Genomic DNA, 21,861 nt, shown 5'->3' with positions numbered 1-21,861 from the left:
GATATAAATGTCCCAATAATTCATGAATCAATAGCAGTTGTGCTTAAAATGACTGGAAGCTTTTGCATACTGTGATGGAGAGGTGGTGTCTTCATCTTGCTGTAATGTGAGATAATGTTGTTCGGTGAATAATCGATGAGCGTGTAAATGTGTGACCTCACACATACGCGGCACCGCTCACAATCAATATTCCTTGTAATGTGTAATTCAGTCATTCGTTAGATGAATGGACTATAAAGGTGTGCTGTTATGACCATAGTCATATGAAATATGATACGGTAAGTCATTAACATAGCTGATATAATAGCCACATCGACAGCAGTATACATAAACTATGCCTGTTGAAGTGACTATTTTAACCTCCTACCTCTTCGTGGTGCTCCACAGAACACACAAAAACCTGAAGTACTACCAACGAGGAAATAAGCAATCGTTAACAGTGTCTGAACATCATCCTAATGTTTATTGGTCAGTGTCATTCATGATGTGAATATCGCAGGTAATCTTACTTGTAACTGGACGTAGATGTTAGGTAAATGCATTCCTCTTCAACCTATACTGATAATGGTATCAAGTGATAATCCTATGAAATGGAATTACTGATATAAGGAGAGAGTGAGACGGAGAAAGGTTAGGAGAGATTACAGTATATAGTGTTATGGTAACAATGTAAAAACAACATAGAAAATAAAATGTTTAGTATTGTTAAGAATACAAATATTTAGTAGAATGCTAATGGATCTCAAAAACTAGTTCGGCAATGATTATCACTGACGGTATGAACAACGTAACCCCCCCCCCCGTCCTGCGCCTGCCCTGGCCTTCACTATGCCAAGCTGCCCCCTTAAGCAGCTCTCCCACCGGCTTGACCAGTTGCAGGAAACCGATTGCATGGAATTGTTGCGTGCCACAGGTTGCACGGACCAAGGCCAAGTAAGTATAGTATGATAAATATTATTGTATTATATATAATAGTATATATTTATATCATAATATTATTATATATTACCTTATTATAGAATTAATATAGTCATATTTATTTGGCCTTGGTCAGCGCGACCTGTGGCACACAACAATTTTCCGTGCGACCAGTTTCATGCAACTGGCTGAGCCGATGGGAGAACAGCCTTACTCCTGAGACATTTTTCTCCCCAGCCAACTCCTTACCCAGCCATCTATGGGATGAACTCTGACTCTGACGGAGGTTCACTACAGACGAAGAGAGTTGATGATCCGAACTTTCGTCGAGCATGTACACACGAACAAACATACACACTGTTGCCAGCACCCGTTACCCACCTCTCGCGGCTAGGTGGCCCAGGTGGAACGTTTGGCGACTGTACCCACCAAATTTGGTCCAAATCTCTCCTTAAGGTTTTGAGTAACCCTGGTAAACGACGAACAAACATGGGTGAAAACATACTGTCCTTCTCGGAGAACAATGTGTAATGTGCAAGATAAACCGTGAAGGAGGAGGTGCTACGGAGGAGTAGTAGTAGCTGGAGTCCTTTAGTAGCAGTAGCAGTAGTAGTAGTAGTGGTATTGTTATTGTTGTTGTTGTTACTCTAGGCTCACCTGAAATGTGAACCCACTGGACTGCAGACTTTAATGCTCCAGCCTCCTTTTGGGGGGACAGGGAAGTAGTTGAGGAACGTCTGTATACCCGTGCAGCGGAGGCGATCGGTTAAGGTGCAGGATATACAGGGTCGTCCATAAATAGCACTCCATTAGAACCTCGCCTGGGGGTATCGTATGTGTTGCGGGGACTGCTCTACCTGCTGCTGTAGGCGTGGGTACAGCATTGGGAGTAGCAGATGTATAAATGATGCAGGGTAGTCACTGATACGTTGACAAAGACATTCACACAACACACGGGAAATAGCTCTGTGGAGTGGAGGGTGAGTGTTATATATGGACCACCATGTAAAGAGTAAATACAAATGATACGAAACATCAAGAAGGCTAGTCAAAAACACACTTTTTTCTGTAAACTTTTATTTGACCTCAACTTGTGCCTTATATTAACTTTGACAATGTTAGGAATGTTGAGAGTGGAGTTGTAATTACACTATTGTTGTTGTAGGGTGGTCAGTAGTCTTACCCTCCCTGTTCTGCACTAAGACTCTCTTGTCCTGCCTGGTTCTGTGTTGTTCTGTCTTCCTACCTCCTTATTCTACACAGAATTATGTTGTTCTCTCTCTCCAATCTCCATTTTCTGTCTGTTTCTATACTGTTTAATCTCCCTACCTCCTTATTCTGCCCCTGTTCTGTCTGGTTCTGTAATGTTCTGTCTCCCTACTTCCTTACTCTGCCTCTTGGCGTGCCTGGTTCTATACTGTTCATTTTCCCAGTCTCTTTATCCCAGTGGACTGCAGGAAGCTGGCCACTTCAGCCATGCACTCCCACAGACCTTTTGCTATGGTTACACTGAAAGCTTATGTGTTGTGGGAGACGGGAATGAGACGAGTGTGGTGTGGTGAAGGGGTATAATGAGGGGAGGGGGAGTGAGAGCATAACTGGTTGGGTGTGAGCTCTATTTTGTGTTGGCACTGAAGCAACGAAGGGGAATGGCCACATCACAGTCTGGCAGGAGAACCAAAAGTGAAGTGGCAGGATGGAGTGGAGGAGATGTGAGGTAGGAGGACCGGAGTGACAGTGGTGGTGATGAAGCTTCTGTTTAACCACCTTAAATGTTGTGACTGGGACCCGTATTCTCATCACATCTGGTGGGTTGCTAGCACCTCTTTTTTTTACTGGTTAAATATTACACCTCAACATTCCTCTTGATGCTACCTAATACCTAGATTGCATATATAACATACAAAAGAATATTAATGTGTCATATCCAGAAAGCTAGTAGTATGGAAGAGGTGCTATAAATCCCCCTTTGTCATTGAGAACACGGGCTTAAGTGTCTGGCAAAATATAGGTAGACAGCCATGTGTATGACAAGGGATGAGCAGACTGAACTTGAGAGCAGAATGATATGACTACTGACCACCCCACACAAAGAACTGATTTTACATACTGAACTTTTTTACCCTTCATGTGAAATAATAACCTCCTGGTATTAGAAAATGAGAAGCTAACAATTCTGCAAAAGAAACAATTACTTATGATGCTGGGAGAGTAAGTGACCTGTACAGTTAAGAAATGTTATGGATATACACATATCTTTAAACCTGTCAAAATCTGAGATAAGTTTTAAAAGAAATACAGTATGATTTTTTGTAAAGTAGTAGAAAATTGTGATGAAAGTTGCTATTAAGTAGGTTTGTAACCATGACGCCATAATATACCCGATAATTATTGAGTTAAATGAATGAATCAGTCAAATCACGTAAGTAGTACAGCATCATTCAACAGTAATCTGAATTTGAATATATAAATGAACCGAATTACTTCAAACATAAAGCTGCAACCCAGCTGAATGGAGTCAAGGTCATTATAGACCTGACAGAACTGAAGGTGAAACTGACTTAGAAAACTTTTATATAAAAAATACAAAATAATGCAGCATATCAACGGACAAAACAGTGCAGTGCAAGTGCTTACATTAAACATGCATTAAAAAAAAAAAAAGTCAAAATCCAGTGACTATCTTCACATCACTCCGCACAGACCGATTGCAGATATTTAAGTATGTAACATTGCACCAAAAATAACAAAACTATAAATCATACACTTACACAACAGAAGAAACTAATATATTGCAAAATAATGAGTAGGTATATTTTACCATCATTTTACATTACTTGCCTTTACGCATGACACAAAATATTCTTTCAGGGAGTTTATTGTATGTTTATGATTGGCACTTTATAACAGTTCTGTATCATACACCAACAATGCAATGGATTTCAGTGAAAAAAAAAAGGGGGGGGGGCTTATTCATATCACATCTTGAAGGAAATTAGTCCCAAATTCTACAAACAGGGGTTGGTACCTAAATTACTTCATAAAAGAAAAAAAAAAAAGAAAAAAGAAAAAAAAGAAAGACCCACAAAAGATGCCAGGCTCTCAAAACGGGCAGGACTATACATTGGCAAAAAACAAAGTAATACAAATAAAACTATACACTTAGAGAGCTTCAAAACATTACATGTGAATCGTCATATTGCAAAGCCCAAGTGAGAAAACATATATACAAAAGCACCACCTGACTGCTTCGGTGATAAGAAAATCAAATCAACTTAAAAACCTCAAAAGCCTTGGCATTCCGAAATCAAATGCAATCAATCATCCAGGTATTTTAATGAGAGGGCAACATGACATTTGTTTGCAGTGTCCTAAAATCACAAATCAAATCCTAACAACACACCAATGAAACAGTTTTGTAGGTATATACAAAGAATAACACAAATCAACAATGCTTATCAAATCGGGGTAAAACTTAAAGGTTCATATGCTTATTCTTTTTCCAAGATAAGTTGATTGTGATGAGCGATTTATCTTGCTTTGTACTTCTAGGAGGCGAATAGAGGCTGCCAGATTCTGTTTGGTAAGCACTGAAATGGATGTACTGGATTTTAAATATTTATCTTTCAGTATGATGCTCACTTGCAGTAAATAATTTTCACTTTTCAGGTCAGTCCCTTGTCTGTAGTGGAAATGAGTATCAGCATTTATCGTCCAATTTTCCTTTTTCGTACATGTGAAGAAACTGCACTGACATTTCATGATTAAATTTATTAGTCACAGCACAGTAAAATGATCAGGCTATCGGAATATCAAATTTTCATTATGATTGGCAAATTTTTGGTGTAAAGTTACAATTTACCAAATCTGTACAGTATGAACTGCCCATTGACTAACAGCAATCTAAAAAAAAAAAAGAAAAAAAAAAAAAGTCCTCAATGATTCACAAACACTGTAGTCAGGCATCATTGCAAAAAATGTTATCTCCATCATCAGAGACAAATTTTAATATCAACCAACGTCATACGGTGAAGTGTTGTCCCAGCCACACCTGTAATCAGTGCTGGGCCAAACAAGACACTGGCAGCCTCTACTGTTACACACACACACACTGGTCACACAGAACAAACTAATCCATTAAGTTTGATTTACGCCGCGTCCAGGGTTACCGCCAGCCACAGTATACTTTGGACTCGGTATATAAATGAAAGTGTTAAAGGAAACACTCTGAGATGAGGATGGAGGATGAGACACTGACGAGGAGACTATATGTGAGTGAGGTGGAGGGGAAAAAGGAGAGAGGCAGACCAAGGATGAGATGGAAGGATGGAGTCGAGAGAAGGATTATGAAAAAGGGGAGTGTGAGTTGGAAGAAGGGCAGCCAAATGACAAAGGGCAGGGCAACATTATTGTGGTGATTCGTCTGTGATGTGACTGGCAACACACAGACATTTTCAAGACCGCAAGGGTTAATGTGAAAGCACAGGAATGAATAATATTTCGCTACAATTTTCCAGTCGGACAATAATGGAAGCCACAACATATTCTGAAAAGCCTGTTGAGCTCCGGAGGTTATAACACGACGTTCCAAAAGTCACAGTTTTTATGCCTGATTAATGTTGATGTGGTGGAGATGAGAATGTTGAGATGGGTCTGTGGGGGAGTAATGACGCTGGACAGAATTAGAAATGAAAGAAACAGAGGTACAGTGAAGGTGGGTGAGGGATCCAAAAGGTGCAGTAAGGAAGATTAAGTTGGTATGGGCCTGATAAGAAAAGATGATTATGTGAGAAGGAGAGTAATGGGAATGGAGCTACAAGGAAGGAGGAAGAGAGGAAGGCCGAAGAGGAGGTGTATGGATTGCGTGAACAATAATATGAGAGAAGGCCGACGGGAGAGGAAGTGTTGGGCCGAGGTGTATGGCGAAGGCGGGTCAAACACATCAACCTCTCACAGAAATATGAAAATGATGGAAGGTCAAGAGGAATACTTATCGTAGTTGGTGGATCAGTATTCATGTCTGTAACTGTACAAATAATCCTTGCTCTTATGTCGGCAATGTTCCAAATAACTTTTTTTTTTTTTTTAATATATATGTAACTGGTACGGGGAACTGGGGAACTGACAAATTAGTTTAATAATAATAAAAGATGCTGCTGCTGCTATCTTTTAATAATAATAATAATAATAATAATAATATTATTATTATTATTATTATTTTAAATTACTTACTGTATTGTTATATTATTATTATTATTATTATTATTTGTTACTATATTGTTTTATTATTATTATTATTATTATTATTATTAATATAGGTCAAGGTTGTAGAGTGGGAAATCTAGAATTTTTATTTCCCCTTATTTATACACAGTACATTTTGCCAAGACTGCTGGGAAGTGTTAATGCAATCTCTGAACATCTCTAATTTACCATAACTGCCCCATCAATCAGCCAAGTCTGTTTTTCAGTATACAACACGTCAACATAACTTCCCATACAATCCGTGTAATCCTTCTTATATGTATTTATCTATTATTACAGCCACATTAGTGACATTCATCATACGACAGCATTGACGGTCTTGCCCGGCCGTAAACTTCCCTCTCCCGGTCATAAACACAAGCATAGTGGTGTAACTTTTTCAATTCCCGTCGGCCAATCAAATTTAGGGATAGTTTGGCCCAATCATAAAAGGAGGAAGAAGAGTAAGACGCGTGGAGGATGAAAAGGAAGAAAAAAAAAGGAGGAGGAGGAGGAGGATTAGTAGTAGTCGTAATAGTAGTAATAGTAACAGCAGGAGGAGAGAGAGAATCAATGCTGCAGAGTTAAAGGTAAACGTAATACTATATTGATCAAGGCAGAGAGGAAAAGTGTGTGTGTGTGTGTGTGTGTGTGTGTGTGTGTGTGTGTGTGTGTGTGTGTGTGTGTGTGTGTGTGTGTGTGTGTGTGTGTGTGTGTGTGTGTGTGTGTGTGTGTGTGTGTGTGTGTGTGTGTGTGTGTGTGTGTGTGTGTGTGTGTGTGTGTGTGTGTGTGTGTGTGTGTGTGTGTGTGTGTGTGTGTGTGTGTGTGTGTGTGTGTGTGTGTGTGTGTGTGTGTGTGTGTGTGTGTGTGTGTGTGTGTGTGTGTGTGTGTGTGTGTGTGTGTGTGTGTGTGTGTGTGTGTGTGTGTGTGTGTGTGTGTGTGTGTGTGTGTGTGTGTGTGTGTGTGTGTGTGTGTGTGTGTGTGTGTGTGTGTGTGTGTGTGTGTGTGTGTGTGTGTGTGTGTGTGTGTGTGTGTGTGTGTGTGTGTGTGTGTGTGTGTGTGTGTGTGTGTGTGTGTGTGTGTGTGTGTGTGTGTGTGTGTGTGTGTGTGTGTGTGTGTGTGTGTGTGTGTGTGTGTGTGTGTGTGTGTGTGTGTGTGTGTGTGTGTGTGTGTGTGTGTGTGTGTGTGTGTGTGTGTGTGTGTGTGTGTGTGTGTGTGTGTGTGTGTGTGTGTGTGTGTGTGTGTGTGTGTGTGTGTGTGTGTGTGTGTGTGTGTGTGTGTGTGTGTGTGTGTGTGTGTGTGTGTGTGTGTGTGTGTGTGTAACCCTGGACCACAACGTAAACAACAGAGGTGATCACATGTCCTCAACAAATGCTCTTTCATAAACAAGTACCAAATCAGTACCTCAAGTATTTATAATCTCACAGGATATTACACAGATAATATACGTAAAGAAATAATGTTGGTATCGTCCTTTTGGTGCCGTTCACGACGTTTTTTTATTTTTTTACCAAACCGGAGGAAGCTATTGTTGAGTTTAAACAGGTGACCCCTACAGATATGCAGCTAGTAATTCCACACAAGCATGTTATATTACTTCTTACCATCAATAAATATGAACATACAAAAATTTGGAGGTTTCTGCTACATTTCTTTTATGAAAATACATTGTTTATATATTTATATATAATATATGTATATTTTTTTCAAGCATAGTATTCAAACTTCTTTACCTAAAACTTCGCATACCTATCGGAAGTTGTCTACACGAGGCTATAACCTAAACTTCACAACAATATGCTTGCTCACACTCTAACTCACTTCAAAAATACCCTGGGAAGAACAAGTAGCCTAGGCAGTCACTCACACATGCTTCAGAAGTACAGCCATGAGGATATTTTTGTTGATAATCCTCTGCCAGCATCATCTTCTGCCCACCATATGTCTTATTTCTCCCCAAACAACAGAGAGTAACCCAACCTCTCATAATATTTTGTAATCTACTTAATAAAGTTCCTGTAACAATGTCCACTGCCTCAGCCAATAAAGTGCCGGCCAACTTTAGCTCATGGCTGTACATAGAGTCAGGCCCATAATCTACGTCAAGTATAAAGGCAACAAGCAGTAATTCATACATCACACATCCTTAGACTAATAATAAAAAAAGCCAGGTTACATGGACTGGTAAGCAATTTATCAATCAGATACAAACACATCCTCAGCCAGGCTACTATAAACAGGACTACCATCAAAAACGTTCACAGACAAACCCAAATTCATACAAGCTACCAAGTCCAAAGACACAATCTCGTATAAACTCTCTCTCTCTCTCTCACTCAATGCATTTTCCAACATATTCTTACTTTCGCCATCTTGGAACACCTCATATAAACGCCTACAAAAGAGGCTCATAATAAAAGCTCAGTTTGTTTACCCCTTAGAAATACAACACAGAGATACATCCTACGCTGCAAACATTGGAAGGCTCATGGATCACTTTATATAGAAGCTACAAGTTGAGACAGGGAAAGTCTACGTCCACTTGTTTCCTTTCCTCCCTCACTGTCAATGTGCTTACGCTGAGCTCTGGATAAAAAGATTCTATTATCCATTGTTCCTCTCTCCCCTGCAGATATTTGCAAGCTGTCATATTGTAAGCAGTACTGAGGTTAAATTTTTGCAAACTTACAGGCAGTTCTCTCTGACACTTGAAAACCTTTGGCAGTGTTTGTCTTTATGTCAAAAGTTGAAGAGGCAGCCTCACATTAGTTTCTTGCAAAAATTCAGCATATAATAAAGGTGGACATTTCGCAAAGCTTCGTCTCACTTGCTAAAATATAAATCTTTATACAGTAGTTCTGTAGTTTCTAACACTAATATTTAGAAAATACTGCACATCACTGATCCTACATTGTAAGCTTCGTCTTTTTAGGTTCTTGTTCCATTTACACTCACTAAGAAAACGGGATCAGTCAAACACCACCTGTAATACCGACAAATGCCAATCCCTGTTCATAAACTTAGCCCAGAATCAAAATCTTTTCTCTGGCACTACTGTTCCGCCCTCAAACCTCCGTTCCGTCCGGCCCCTCATCCTGGAAGACCCTGCCATTCTCACCTACCACGGAAGATTTTTTTGGAACGTCACTTGATGTGGAAGAGACTGATAGTCGCTTGGCGCTTGGCTTTGGGGGTGGTTTGGGGGGCACCTTCTTACTAGAGCCAACTGCACCAAATGGTGAACTTGTTTCACCTGCATTTTTCTCATTTTTTGTGATGGTTTGGGATGATGAATCAAATGCTGATTCATTACTAGAGTCCAGTAGAGTCTTGTTTGGTGCTGATCCATTCACATTGGCAGACCTATAAGCTGGAGAGCCAGTTCGAAGTGTGCTGGCATTGGACGGTGTTGGAGAAACGCCAGTCAATCTCGATTTAGTTGCTGGTGGTTGGGATGGTGTAATATCATGAGGTGGCAAGCTCAGTCCAGTGCTCCCCTCCAAAAGATTAGGGGTGGAACGGGGTAAAGTGGCACTGTGGTTGCGAGGGTTGAGGCGAGACGTGGGTGAGGATCCCTGGTTAATTGGAGTGTAGTATGGTGGCAGACCAGAAGGAGGGGATGCAGGTGACTGTGGGGTGCGTGGGGTGAAGGGTTCAGCAGCACGGAGGCCGGGACGGGTCAGGTCAGTGCGAGAGGTTCCATCTGCTGTGGTTCTGGGTCCAAGTGTGTCATATACCGGGTCATGACGTGGAGAAACTTCATCCTCACAGGGTGGTGGTGGTGGAGAGACACTGGTTGATGGCTGACCAGCCCATGAGGGGGACCGATGTCTGCGTGGAAGGGTAACATAACCTGGCCTTGTCTGAACTGAATTTGGGGGTACATAGGCTACTGGGTATGGTGTAAAGCCTGATGGATGAGCATAACTGTAGCGATGGTCAATTGGTGTAGTGTACTGTGGTACCACAACTGAATGATATGACAGCTGGGTTGGGGAAATTGCCCTAGGTCTCGTCATGTCAAGTAAATCTGGATACTGGGCCATATAATCTGCCAGTGCACTGTGGGATGGAGTGGCACTATCCAGAGGTAAAGTTGTATCTTGGGAAGGCAGTTCATCATCCTCTTCATCCAGTGTGGCCAGAGGGGTGCGCTGAGGTGCTGGACCTGGCTCCGGGTAATCCACATCATCGTAACTGCGGTGTGCGCCAGGATCACTGTTCAGGAGGGCCAGTTCCATATCTGTTTGGGGCACCTGCTTGTACTGCCTGGGAGGCTTGTCCACAGGATTAACTATTATTACATTCTTTTGTTCCATGTGGTTGCCTCCTGCTACCCCATTAACTTTAGATCTGGGTTTTGGAGTGCGTCTTCGGTACTTACGCACACAACAGCATATTACAATGATGATAACTATAAGAAGCACAACACCACCAACTACAATGCCAATAATAATGTAAAGATCCAGTTCATTCTTGGGTGTCATGGCTCCTGTTGACACTGAGGCTGCAGGAATTAATGATATATTCCTTTCCACTAGACCAGCAAGATTGTCAGCCACACATGTGTAATAGGTAAAATCATCCTCTGTGACATGCGTAACCGTCAAATGCGACCTCCTTTCACCTCCTACTACTTGACCCATGATAATTTCACCTCCAATAACTCCTTCTCTAACCAAATACCTCTGCTCCGGGTCTGAATACCGAATAACTGACATATTTGTGAGAACACGTCCGTGCAAGACCCACTTTATTTTGGGTAACGGGTCACCTTTAGCGTGGCAAGAGAGGGAGGCGTTTTGGCCAAGTACCGCTGGGATCAGAACCTGTGGGACGGCAAGGTCGGGACGGCAAGCTAATTCTTCTTCGCTCACTTCTTCCCACTTCTTCCCTGAGAGAGACTGTGGAGAGTGGCAGGTTACGTGTGTCTGCAAAGAAATGAATGAAATAGGTAAATGCTGAATGAAACGCTAATGAAATGGGTAGTGGGGACGAGAGAGAGAGAGAGAGAGACCTGTACAATTACTATTATTTTTATCATCCTATCCACGAACAAAATAAGAGCCTTCTAAAATGTAACTGCCAGGCGCACCTTCACATTTAACTGCCGGGCGTACCTTCACACACCTGAAACTTATTAATCAAAGATGTTGGCAAACCCCAAACATATGGCAGTCCGACTAAAATAAAATGCAGGGATAGGCAATAACTAGAGTGCATTCCATGATATCCAGGGTGGTCCAGTAATAGCACTCCACTGGAAACTCACCTGATGGTATTTTGTGTGTCGTGGGGACGGCTCACTCTGCTGATGTGGGCGTGTATGTGGTGGTGGGAGAAGGGAATGAATAAATGATGCACGGTAGGAATTGGTAGTGCTGACTGAGCCGTTCCCGCAACACACAAGAAATCACCCAGAGGAATGGAAGAGGAGCGTTATATATGGACCACCTTCTATGACAATTAGCAACGAGGCAGAAAGGTCAGACTTCATATATTTTTCTGTCATATATTTTGATAATTATGTAAAAAATAAATAAAAAAATTGAGGTTTGCCTTGTCTTCCATGATGTCACGCTTAATTAGTCCATCTGTTTGATAAGTAAAGGTGACAGGCGTGAAAGATAAAGGTAGATGAGGGGAGAGGAGAATTGGAATATCAGAGAGAGAGAGAGAGAGAAATAAGCTCACCTGCAGCAGCGACTTTGATTTCACCCATCTTACGAGGCTCTTCAAGCGGCAGTCACATTCCCAAAGGTTGTCATGAAGCTCCAGTTCCAGCAAGCCCGTGTTGTTGGTGAAGAGCTCTGGCTGGAGGAGCTTAAGCTGGTTCTCGGACAGCCTGAGGTGAGAGGTGAAAGAAATAAAGTGAAGGGAACTAAATAAAATGGAGGAAGAAATGGGGAAAATGGATAAGGAAGGAATAATTAGAGATGAAGGAAGAATATTACAGGAAGGTATGGGAAGCGAAGGGAGACAATTGAGAAGACATGAGAAGCGAAGAAAAATATGAAAGGAAAGAAGAAAAGACGTGATGTAATTTGAAGTGAAGGAAAAAATACACCGGGAAGCAAGAAAATGAGATGTGTTGGAGGGAAATGAAGAAAGATGAGACAAAATGAGAACTGAAAAAAGAAACAGAGAAGTGAAGAAATGTGCAGTGAAGGAAAAAAAATTAAACGTTGAGAGAAATGGAAGCAAAGAAATGTGAAATGAAGGAAGAAAACGAGAGGTGCGAGAAGAAAATAAGAAGTGAAGAAATGAAAAGCGAAGGAAGAAATGACAGGCTAACGAAGAAAATGAAAAATGAAGGAAGTTAATGAGAAAGTGAATGAAAATAACTAATGAATGTAAATGGGAAGCAATGAATAAAAACGCAAAACAGTGACTAACAATGAGAAGGGACGGGAGGGAGAACTGGAAGAAAACGGGGTAGTGATTGTAAATAAAAAGTAAAAAGAAAATGAGAAGGGGAAACTTCTGAAAACAAGTACATAAAAGTTGGGCACAAACAGAATCAAAATGTAACTGTTGGAAATATACAAAATGTCGTCTGTCAGGCATACTAGTGTCTTCATCTGATGGGAACGCGTTAATCTCATTGCCTGATAGCCAGGTCGTGTTTGCATCAGCTTTAGTTATGTGGTGGGAATGCGAGTACTTGGTTACTAGTCATATCAACCCTCCAATCTGATCATACTTTGCCATCAACTGAGCTGAATGGATTTAGATACCTTCGTCATATGAAAACAAACACACTATTCGAATGTATATGGGAGAATAACACACACACACACACACACACACGGAGGCGGTGGCTGAATCGGAAGAGAGGCGACCTGTAGTCCTAATGGACCCAGGATCGAATCCTGGTTGGGGCAGGGAACAGTTTAAGGAATTGAATTTCCTAAAAAGCAGACTTTCCTGATCTACCAGATGACCCGCCGACATGTCGTAAAAATACCCCCGCTAATACCAGTACACCAGTCCTGTATGAGACAGCCCTAGCATGTATTCAGTACGAATGGTGGGTGTTAGCGCCGAAGTGGTGACATGTGGAGGTGTAGGAGGACTACTGGGCCTTGGGATATCTCACTGCCCCCGAGAAATAGGTCCTGAAGCCTTTCCCCCGAGACGGACACGTAAAACACACACACACACACACACACATACACACACACACACACACACACACAGAAAAGTAAGGAAGGGTTTGCAAAGGAAAATTATGGTGATGGTTAAGTCAGGTACACCTTTTATTACTCTAACTTGGCACTAGAATATGGTGCTAGTCACGAAGAAGTACTATGGGAGAGACGTGGGGGAAAGATGTAGAGCCATAGCAATGTCCTTTTCTGCCAGTGAGCTACGTGAAATAAGCTGCAAAAAGACGAAAATTTGGACCAAGTTAAGGTGAATGAATTACAGTATTTGCCACAACCCACACCACACTCTTTAGGGCACAGGGGATCCACGGCCATCAAAAATCCAGATCATAGAAATCCTACGACACTAACCTACGGCCCTGGCGGCATTATACATAACAGAGAAAAAAAAGCCAAGAAAAACGAAATTCGATTATAACTAGAACAAAAAAGGCAGAAAGAAAAAATACTCGATTCGAACAGGAAAATAGGCGACAGAAAAAAAGAAAAAAAGAAAAAGAAAAGAACTGATTCGACCTGGAGCACAGGAAAAAAAAAAAAAAAATCGAACCTCAACACAGATGGTAAAAAAAAAATATATTCGAACTGGAACACAGAAAAAAATAATATTCAATCTGGACTAAAAGGGAAAAATATTATTCGAACTGGAACTGAAGTAAAAAAAAGGAAAGGGAAATTAGTTTCGAACTGAGAGAGAGAGAGAGAGAGAGAGAGAGGTGGGGGGGGGGGAACTCACTTGAGGCTTTCCAGGAGGGGCAAGTTGATGAATGCATAGTTGTGGATGTAGGTGAGTCTGTTGGAGGTGAAGATCAGCTTGCGTAGGTGGTGCAGGGGCGGGAACTGAACCCCGTTGAGGCGGGAAAGCAGGTTGTTACTTAAGTCCAACACACGTAGCTTCTCCAGACCTGAAAAGCAGCACAAATCTCGTAATCTTCAAGGCACGTATGGAAATGTCGTAACCTTCAAAGCAAGTACACATATTCCGTAATCCTCAACCTAAGTAAACAAATCTCGTAACAAAGTACACAAATCTCGTAACCCACAACTTAAGCACAAAAATCTCGTAACCTTCAACACAAGTACACACAGCTCAGCTTTCACGTACACAGCTCTTGTACTTTTCAGCCTAAGTTCATAAATCTCGTAACCTTCAACCCAAGGACACAGTTTTGCTTACTGCAACCAGAGGATTTTATTTAGCTTGGTGGGAGACTTTAATAAACTGACAGCCAAAGCCTCTGCCACTCTTAACATTACAGTTTAGCACTCACCCTCCTTTACACTCACTCTCCTTCACTCAGCCTCCTAGCACTCACCCTCCTTCACTCAGCCTCCTAGCACTCACACTATCACTCAGCCTCCTAGTACTCACTCTCCTTCACTCAGCCTCCTAGCACTCACCCTCCTTCACTCAGCCTCCTAGCACTCACACTATCTCTTAGCCTCCTAACACTCACTATCACTCAGCCTCAAAGCACTCACTATCACTTAACCTCCTAGCACTCACTATCACTCAGCTTCCTAGCATTCACAATCACTCAGCTTCCTAGCATTCACAATCACTCAGCTTCCTAGCATTCACAATCACTCACCCTCCTAGCACTCAAACTATCACTCACCCTCCAAGCATTCACACTATCACTCACGCTCCTAGCACTCACTATCACTCACCCTCCTAGCACTCACACTATCACTCACCCTCCTAGCACTCACACTATCACTCAGCCTCCTAGCACTCACTATCACTCACCCTCCTAGCACTCACACTATCACTCAGCCTCCTAGCACTCACACTATCACTCACCCTCCTAGCACTCACTAATCACTCAGCCTCCAAGCACTCACTATCACTCAGCCTCCTAGCATTCATTATCACTCAGCCTCCTAGCACTCACTATCACTCAACCTACTAGCATTATCACTCAGCCTCCTAGCACTCACTATCACTCTGCCTCCTACCACTCACTATCACTCAGCCTCCCAGCACTCACTCTCCATCACTCAGCCTCCTAAAACTCACTCACCATCTCCCAGTCTCCTAGCACTCACCCTCTTATCACTCAACTCACTATCACCCGCTCTCCTAGCACTCACTATCACTCACCTTCCTAGCATTCACTCTCTACCCTCACCCTCCTAGCACTATTCTCTAACATACCCTCCCAGCATCCACTATCACTCACTCTTTCTCACTCACCCTCCTAGCACTCACTCTATCACTCACCCTCCTAGCATTCAATCACTCACCCTCCTGGCACTCTATCACTCACCTTCCTGGCAATCTATCATTCACCTTCCTAGCACTCACTCTCCAACAAAATAACCCGCTCTTTGCTGTGGAAATATATACCTCCGGACAATAAGAGGGTAAATATCACTATATACACTGCGGCTCTTATGAATCCCTCCGCTAAATTAAAGCGTCAGGGGTAAGGCAGAATCATGACTCAGGGAAATGGTAGAGCTGCCCCAATCATCAGAGGGTTCACGGTGACTGTATTAACACCTCAGGCTCCTGTGACTCACTAACGGCTGAATAAAATCGTCTGGAACTGAGCCTTAACTTAGGCTCCTATAACTCACTCTCACGTACATAGAACACACACACACACACACACACACACACACACACACACACACACACACACACACACACAAAGGAAGATATGAAGGGAAAAGATATCAAGAAATGAAACATGGAAATAAAAACGACGAAGAAAGGATGAAGAAACGAGGGAATGGAAGGGAGATGAAAGTCTGAACAACTGAATAGAGAGAGAGAGAGAGAGAGAGAGAGAGAGAGAGAGAGAGTCCATTTGTGGAGAGCTCATGAATAAATAAAGGGGAAAGTGATTGAAGGAGTGAGCGAGGGAAAGAGAAATGTGAAAAACAGAATGAGGAGGAGGGGGTGAATAACTGAAAGTGAGTGAGTGAGAGAAGTGAATATGTGGGAAGGTGAGTGACAGAGCTGAATGGGTGGTAATGGAGACAGTACCAACAGATTCAGCTTCCTGTGACTACCCTTATATAATGGTCTGCGGGAAACTGGCACAGAAATCTACGCTTACCCCGTTTAGCCTTTGAAAAGATTGATTACTACTCCCATTTACTGTTTTTACACTAATAGGCCCAGATTTTCGTCCTTTCCTCATTTCATGCAGCTCAGTGGGAGAAAAATACAATGGCTCTACATCCTCTCTATGGCATTTCTTCGTGATCAGCATCATATGTGTTAATTTACTCTAACAACTCAGCATTCAGGATGGACAGATGTCATTCTTTTGCCAATTCAAAAGGCATCTCCAAAAAATCCAATCGTTTTGATATGCATAATAAAAATCGGTCTAAAGTGCATAAAACCTTTCATATTGGTGACATGAACTGAAAAATTTAAAAAACGCGTGAATGTAAACAAAATTATTATAAAAAACGACAATACTTATACGCCAGACTGAACCACATCCAATGAAATATCGTTCTTTCACTTCCTGATTATAAAAAAAAACTAGTACCATTAATTATTTTTTTTTACAGCGGTGCGACAAAATTATATTGACACGCAGCTTAATTATCAGGTAATGAGGTGTTATCCTGGACGTAATTAATAGAGGCCGTGATATGGATATGATGTGATTATTATTGACAGTAATTTGTTGCATGGCGTCGCGTGCACAATTCCGGGTATGATATAGTATTATGAGAGAGAGAGAGAGAGAGAGAGAGAGAGAGAGAGAGTCATTCAGTAAAGTGAGAGGGTAGCCTATTACCAACCTTCCCTGATCAACGCTTCCACCTATCCACCTCTCCAATTATATATTGCTCCACCACTCCAATTATTCCTCCACCTCTCCAACTGTTCCTCCACCTCTCCAGTTATTCTTCCACCTCTCCAATATTACATTCCTCCACCACTCCAATTATTCCTCCACTTCCAGTAATTCCTCCACCTCTCTAATTGTTCCTCCAGCTCTTCAATTATTCCTCCACCTCTCCAATTATTCCTCCACCTCTCCAGTTGTTCCTCCACTTCTCCAATTATTCCTCCACCTCTCCAGTTGTTCCTCTACTTCTCCAATTATTCCTCCACCTCTCCATTTATTCCTCCACCTCTCCAATCCATCTTCTTCCACCTAAGGAGTTTCCCCAGTTTTCCTCTATGCCTCCATTTCTTCACTCTTCTATACCTCATCACTCCAATTATTATTCCATCTTTTTATCCTCCATCTATGTCTCCACTTCTCCATTTTTCAGTTATTTCTCCACCTCTCCAAGTTCCCCTCACTCTCCACTGTGCAGCCACCTTTCCTCTAACTGGTGAATAATACAAAGTGTACACTCGGTAAAAAAAAAAAAGCATCGGTGCATAAAGGGTTCGATGAGTTCCGAAAATATTCACTCACGTGCTGGCTGTGTGGGAGGGTTGGGAACTTGTTATGCCTAGCTGTAGCAGATTCAGAAGGTTTATTTATATTTTAGCGAAGGGATACCTCAGATGACGTTATATGACACCTCCCAACACCTACCAACACCTCCCAACACGTCAGACACAAATATTTCAGAGACCTTCGTACCGTGATCCAAAATGTTTCGTCAATGTTGTGCACCGATCCTTTTTTTTACCGAGTCGATCTTTCTATAGGCTCTTTACTCTAACTTGGCCTAAAATTGCCATCCCTCCATCTTGAATGCTGAGCTGTAACAGGAGACTAACAACAGAATGTGATGCTGACTATCAAGAGAATATGATACCAGTCACGAAGAAGTGCTACAGACAGTATGTAGAGCTACAGTACAATATATATATTTTTTTTCTGCCATTGAACTACGTGAGAAAAGTTGCAAAAAGATGAAAAATTTGGGCCAAGTTAATGTGAATGTACTACAGTCATGAAGAAGTGCTATGGAATAATGAAGAACAATATTTTTGTTTCTACCACTGAACTACGTGAAATAAGCTGCAAAAGGACAAAAATCTGGGCCAAGTTCAGGTGACAAGAGTATACCACCCAACACTTGTATCTCTAATGAACAGGTCTACCTCTCTACCTCTTCAGTTCTTCCTCCTCCATATTTTTTTTATTTTTTTGGTCCACCTCTCCAATTCCCCCTTCCTCCATCCAAGCACTCGTCATTTTATGCCTTCGCCTTCTAAATTACGTCTTCCATTTCATTCTTCAGTTATTATCTTATTTTTCCACTGTTTATTTAATCACGTCTTCAATCTACCTTTACATCACAGATTTCCCTTTATTTCTTCTTCATCTAACTCCCCCCTCCTCCTTACTTTCCGCCTACGCCTCCACCTGTCCACATATCACGCCTTCCTCTCACTGTCCCAACTCACATCTCTCTTCTCTCCAATTATTTTTGAAGCGCCCCAATCCCCCTCTCCACCCCTCCACTCTCCATCAACCTCTCCACCTCCCCCCCCAACTCTCCACTTCTCCCTCCACCTCTTACTCAAGGTGGGAGGGTGGAGGCTTATCGTTCATCATCCACTCCTCATTAGCACACTCTACGTCGCTTCTCCATGCTTCTTTTATTCCTTCACCTTTATAATCTTCTGTTATTTTTACAGTATATTATTTTTCTCACTATTACCCTCCCTACCCTTATCTTCCCCTCCCCCTCTCTCTCTGTCTCCAATTATTGATCTCCCTCTCCATTCCCCTCCTCCACTCTCCACTGTCCATATCTCTCCACTATCCAATTATCTCTCAACCTTTCCAACGCCCTAGTCTCCATTTACCTCCATCTCTCCCTCTCCATTTCCTTATCCACCTCTTCACTTCCTATATATCTCTCCACCTCTCCACTGTTCCCACTTCATTTATCTCTCCACTTCTCCACCCTCCATTTATCTCTCCACTTCTCCACTCTCCATGTCTCTCTCTTTACTTTTCTACTACCCAATTCCTTCTTTAACTCTCTACTCTCCATCTATCTCCAACACTTCTCTCTCCATTTCTCCACTCTCCACTTACCTCTCCACTCCTTCACTCCATTTTTGTCCACCTCCACTCACCAGCTACTCCTCTAGCTCTCCACTCTTTCTCTCCACCTCCTGCTCTCCGTCTACTCCTCCACTTTCCCTTCCACTTACCAGTAAATGTAAGTGGATGAAGCTTATCGATCCTGTTGCCGCTCAAGTCCAGCTCAATCATGATGGAGAGTCCCCTGAAGGAGTCCATGTGCAGTGACCGGATGTCGTTGTCCCGCAGGTACAGCTTCTGCAGGTTCACCAGGCCGCCCTTCTGGAACGCGTCCTTCTCCAGGTATCTGAGGGTGAGAGACAGGTGTTTGATGGGCGATACCCTCTGCTCTAACTTGTCCTAATTTTGCCATCTTGAATGCTGATTTGTAAGAGGCTAACACTAGAATACCAAACTATTTTTACTCTAACTTGGCCAAAAACTGCCTCCTCTCTAGAGCGTTGACCTGTAACAATAAATTAACACTAGATGGGCGTTACTCTCTGCTCTAGCTTGTCCTAATTTGGTCATCTTGAATGCTGATTTGTAAGATGATAGCACTAGAATATCATACTGGTACTATTGAGAGAGGGGGGTGTGAGTTGGGAGCAGGGCAGTGAAATGGCGGGGGACAGGGCGACTTGGAGGCGATTTGTTTGTGGCCACCCCAAACGGGATTGAGGCGTCTGGCAATAGATAGATAGACTATTTTTACTCTAACCTGATCAAAAACTGCCACCTCTCTAACTAGAACGCGAGTTGTAAAAACAGATTAACACTAGAATGATACCATATTCTTTTTACCCTAACTTGTACTGAGATTCCCTTTTCGCCATCTTCAATGCTGAGTTGTACCAAGATATTAACACTAGAATACCACACTATTTTTACTCTAACTTGGCTTAAAATTGCCATCCCTCCATCTAAAGTGCTGAGACGTAACAACAGACTAGCACTAGAATATGATACTAGTCACCAAGAAGTGATAAGGAAAAGACGTAGATATGTCTTTTTCCGCCGAACTGCGTAAAATAGCTGAAAGAGGTCGAAACTCTGGGTCAGGTTAAGATGAAATGAGTATGGGCATCAAGTGCTTCTCAATTTGTCATGAAATATTTCGAACTTGACTTCCCTTCAGCGATTACTGTTTAAAGCACTTTTGCTATTGGAGGTATTTATTTTCTTTTTTCTTTTAATATATCGGTGTTTGTGGGGTGTCTGATGGAGCCTGCAAGAGAATAACTCAGGGAGGTCCATATATAACGCTCCTCTTTCACTTTACTGGTTGACTTCTCTTGTGTTGCGGGAACGGCTCGAGTTATGTCTGTCCTGCTTTCTTTATCCATATCCTACTCACATTACTACATCCACGCCCACACCAGCAGACTGAGCCGTCCCCTAACACATAACATACCATCAGGTGAGTTTCTAGTGGAGCGCTATTTACGGACCACCCTGTAAAATACTGTTGATAATGTCATTTTAAAGTACTGTATATATGACATTATTCTTTGATTTTTTTTTTTTTTACAGATGTTCTGAGAGAGAGAGAGAGAGAGAGAGAGAGAGAGAGAGAGAGAGAGAGAGAGAGAGAGAGAGAGAGAGAGAGAGAGAGAGAGAGAGAGCACATCATTATTAACCAAATAACTCCAGGTAGCAGACAGGGGAGTGGGGAGGTGTAGGTCGGGTGGCGTGTCCTCGTTAATTTCAAGTGGAGGGGGGGGGGAGTTTTTAGGGCGTGTCAAAATGTGAGGACATGTCAACAACGAGGAGGGAGTGAACCTTTGATTCGGTGGCTTCAGTTTTCCTTTTCTTCCGTTTTATTTAAATCCATGCCGTACCTTTACTTCCTCCTCCCCTTGTTGCTGTTGTTGATTTATGTTTTGTTATTTTTACCTCCGCAGACAACGTCGGAGGTGATTATGTATTCACCACTGTTTCCCTGTTTGTTTGTTTGTCCACAAGATATCTCAAAAAGTTATCAGTGAATTTCAATGAAATTTTGTGGCTATGTGGGTCATGGAACAAAGGGGAGCTGAATAAATTTTGATGGTGATCTGAGTTGTCTGTTATAGGACAGGTGTGCTAGTATTAGCGGAGGTGTTTTTACATGTCGCCGGGTCTTGTAGTGGATCACATAAGTCTACTTTAATGAAATTCAGGTCCTTAACTGTTCCCTGTCCCACCCGGGACTCTTAACTCGCGTCCATTACGCCAGATCACCTCTCTATCGACTCAGCCACCACCTCCCCCAACTGTCACCACGCCCAGTTAGATTCCCGGACCGGTTACACTGTCGGACAAAGTGTGTTTCCCCGTGGTTCCTGTTCACCAAACCGTATAACTGGGGACCTAGGTGTTGATTGTTGCGTGTCCTGTGCTAAGGGATGACCGTCTGCCTTCCTGGCCATTGTGTAGTTGACAATACTTAGTCCCAACCCGCCTTCCCTCCCACCACGCCCATAGCACTAGACCTGCACCACAATTATCAGATGGTACACTATCCCCGCCGTGTCTCACCACCTTACAAGCCCGTCCCTCTTGCCAATTAATCATCA

The 21,861-nt window shown here is 42.3% G+C and overlaps 1 protein-coding gene across 1 annotated transcript in view; it reads right to left on the bottom strand.

Annotated features, from left to right (window-relative positions):
* Nucleotides 1-9,227: 9,227 nt before the first annotated feature.
* The window catches only part of LOC145390902 (uncharacterized), a 19,601-nt gene continuing 6,967 nt past the window's right edge, over nt 9,228-21,861 (bottom strand). The window contains exons 2-6 of the mRNA XM_080265638.1: nt 19,435-19,610; nt 14,068-14,236; nt 11,857-12,007; nt 10,820-11,093; nt 9,228-10,789 (exon numbers count right to left, since the gene is read on the bottom strand). Of these exons, the coding sequence (XP_080121764.1) occupies nt 9,228-10,789; nt 10,820-11,093; nt 11,857-12,007; nt 14,068-14,236; nt 19,435-19,522 (2,244 nt within the window). The 5' untranslated portion in view covers nt 19,523-19,610. The remainder of the gene's footprint in view (nt 10,790-10,819; nt 11,094-11,856; nt 12,008-14,067; nt 14,237-19,434; nt 19,611-21,861) is intronic.

This window comes from Coenobita brevimanus, chromosome 16 (assembly GCF_032717465.1).
Source record: "Coenobita brevimanus isolate Jiangsu-jjx chromosome 16, ASM3271746v2, whole genome shotgun sequence".
Taxonomy (NCBI): domain Eukaryota; kingdom Metazoa; phylum Arthropoda; class Malacostraca; order Decapoda; family Coenobitidae; genus Coenobita; species Coenobita brevimanus.
This window is presented reverse-complemented; position numbering and strand designations above follow the sequence as displayed.